At 39.9% G+C, this 2,163-nt stretch overlaps 1 protein-coding gene across 1 annotated transcript in view; it reads left to right on the top strand.

Annotated features, from left to right (window-relative positions):
* The window catches only part of LOC105536259 (tetratricopeptide repeat protein GNN), a gene marked incomplete at its 3' end in the record, with an annotated part of 54,932 nt that overhangs the window by 38,525 nt on the left and 14,244 nt on the right, over positions 1-2,163 (top strand). Inside the window, exon 5 of the mRNA XM_011975595.1 lies at positions 1,298-1,458. Within this exon, the coding sequence (XP_011830985.1) occupies positions 1,298-1,458 (161 nt within the window). The remainder of the gene's footprint in view (positions 1-1,297; positions 1,459-2,163) is intronic.

The raw sequence follows: 2,163 nt of genomic DNA, 5'->3' as shown, positions 1-2,163 counted from the left end.
GGATTGTCGAAATATCTGAAAATCAGGTAGACCTGGGGACAAAGCTTCATTGGGTATGACTGTCCTGTGTTGTAGGATGTCTCAAAACCCTGGAACCTCTCCTGTTAAGAACCACTGCTCTCTAAGCAATGTCCTATTTTTCAAGTGTTCATGGCGCCTTCCTATGTCCCAGCCTTTGGCAATACTGTCTTGATGATATGCCCTTCTCCTCGTCTCTGCCTGTGCACCCTTAAAGGCTTATTTGAAGTGTCTTCCACACGGAGCTTTTCTTTATTGTGATGGTTCTACATCAAGCTTCAGTAACCTTCAGACTCATATTCTGCCTTGAAATGTGGCTATTTGTATACAGAATCAATTTCCACTTCCTTTAGGTGGTTGACTTCATATATGAATCATTTTATCTCCTCTTGGCATCTAGCATGGAACTGTCACATAATAGGCAACTGACAAATATTTGCTAAACATAATGACTCTCAACGATTCTAACAAAATCTTAATGCATCTGAGAGGCCTAATCCGTTAAGGCTTCTACATGTGACTCGATTTTCCAGACCTCAACATGCTTAAATTTCTGTAGAAAATATTGCTTTTGAAAAATAAAAGCAAGACGGAAGTTGCAGTAAAATGTTCTTAGAGTATTAGGTAGTCGATTACAACTTGGGGTTGCTGCTACTAGGTCACTTTATCACAGTCTGAAAGTCAAACATCTCTAATGACTTCCTTTGCCTTTTGGGGGTTCATAGCTTAGTTCTTCCTAAGATCATATACTTTCCAGAGTCCAAAGTCTAGGGTCCAATAGTGTGGGTAGAATTTAGGATTGTTTCTGTTAAGTTTAAGATGGGCTAGGTCCAAGGAGAGGAGACAGCGGGTGGGAGCTTCTGTATTTGAGCATTACTGGAAGAGCCCAGGGCGCTGGCTGTGACCCTAAGCACGCACCCGATGTTAAGGAGTGTCAGAAACTTCACAGATCACAGGACTTCTCTTCGTATCTAACTCTTTGTAACATGGCCTGTTTTTGCATTCTGGAAGATGAGAGTAATGTTTTGGATCATACAAAAATATTTTTATATCAAATCCTGAAAATGTGTGGGAGACAATCTGGTGGTAAACATCACTATTATCTCTTTTGGGTTGAATATCTTGAGGATGGTAATCACATGTATACATATGTGTGTTAGCCGTACAGCTGTGAGTAGCACTCATTTTTCCCAACCTCTTTTGCTTCCCCAGCTCATAAACATGTTTTAGCAATGACAGAATCATTTCCACCTAATTTGAACAAATTTCTGTGCTGTAGGTACTCGGCTCGAAACAGATATTCTTAATGAAGACTCAGATGACTTGGTCTTTTCACTTCTTGTGGAAGTGTTCATTGCTTCCATCAGTTTAAAACCATGCATACTTGTACTAGATGGAATTGAAGAACTGATTGGCATTTATGGGATTTCAGGTCAGAAGGTAACATCTTTTTAAAATGATGTTTAAAATTATTTTATCACAACTTTATAAAAATAAAACAATTAAAAAAAAGAAATACAAATAATAAAAACTTCATTATTTAGGGTGTATTATATATAACACCTTTCCATTGCATCACACATCTCTGGTTTTAGCCAACACTGCTTTTAGTTACTGCTTTGTATTTTAATTAATTAAGAGATAGGGTCTTTTGTGTTGCCCAGGCTGGAGTGCAGTGGGATGATCATAGCTCACTGTAACCTCTAACTCCTGGGCTCAAGTCATCCTCTTGCCTCAGCCTCCAGACTACAGGCACACACCACCATGCCTGGCTGATTTTTTTCAACTTTTTGTAGAGATGAGGTTTTGCTATGTTGCCCAGTCTTATTCTGAACTCCTGGGCTCAAGCGAGCTTCCCAGCCTGCTTTCCAAAGTGCTGGGATTACAGGTGTAAGCAACTGCACCCAACCCTGCCTGCTCTATATTTTATTGAACAAATACTTCTATAATGTATTTACAATGGGCCAGGCACCATTTTTGGAACTTTAAGAACATTAATGCATTTAGTTGGGCACGGTGACTCATACCTGTAATCCTAGCACTTTGGAAGGCTGAGGTGGGTGGATCACCTGAGGTCAGGAGTTCAAGACCAGCCTGGCCAACATGGTGAAACCCTGTGTCTACTAAAAATACAAAAATTAGCCA

The sequence above is a fragment of the Mandrillus leucophaeus genome, unplaced genomic scaffold, assembly GCF_000951045.1.
Source record: "Mandrillus leucophaeus isolate KB7577 unplaced genomic scaffold, Mleu.le_1.0 Scaffold157, whole genome shotgun sequence".
Taxonomy (NCBI): Eukaryota; Metazoa; Chordata; class Mammalia; order Primates; family Cercopithecidae; genus Mandrillus; species Mandrillus leucophaeus.
The sequence above is the reverse complement of the archived record's forward strand: the minus strand, read 5'-3'. Positions and strand labels throughout refer to the sequence as shown.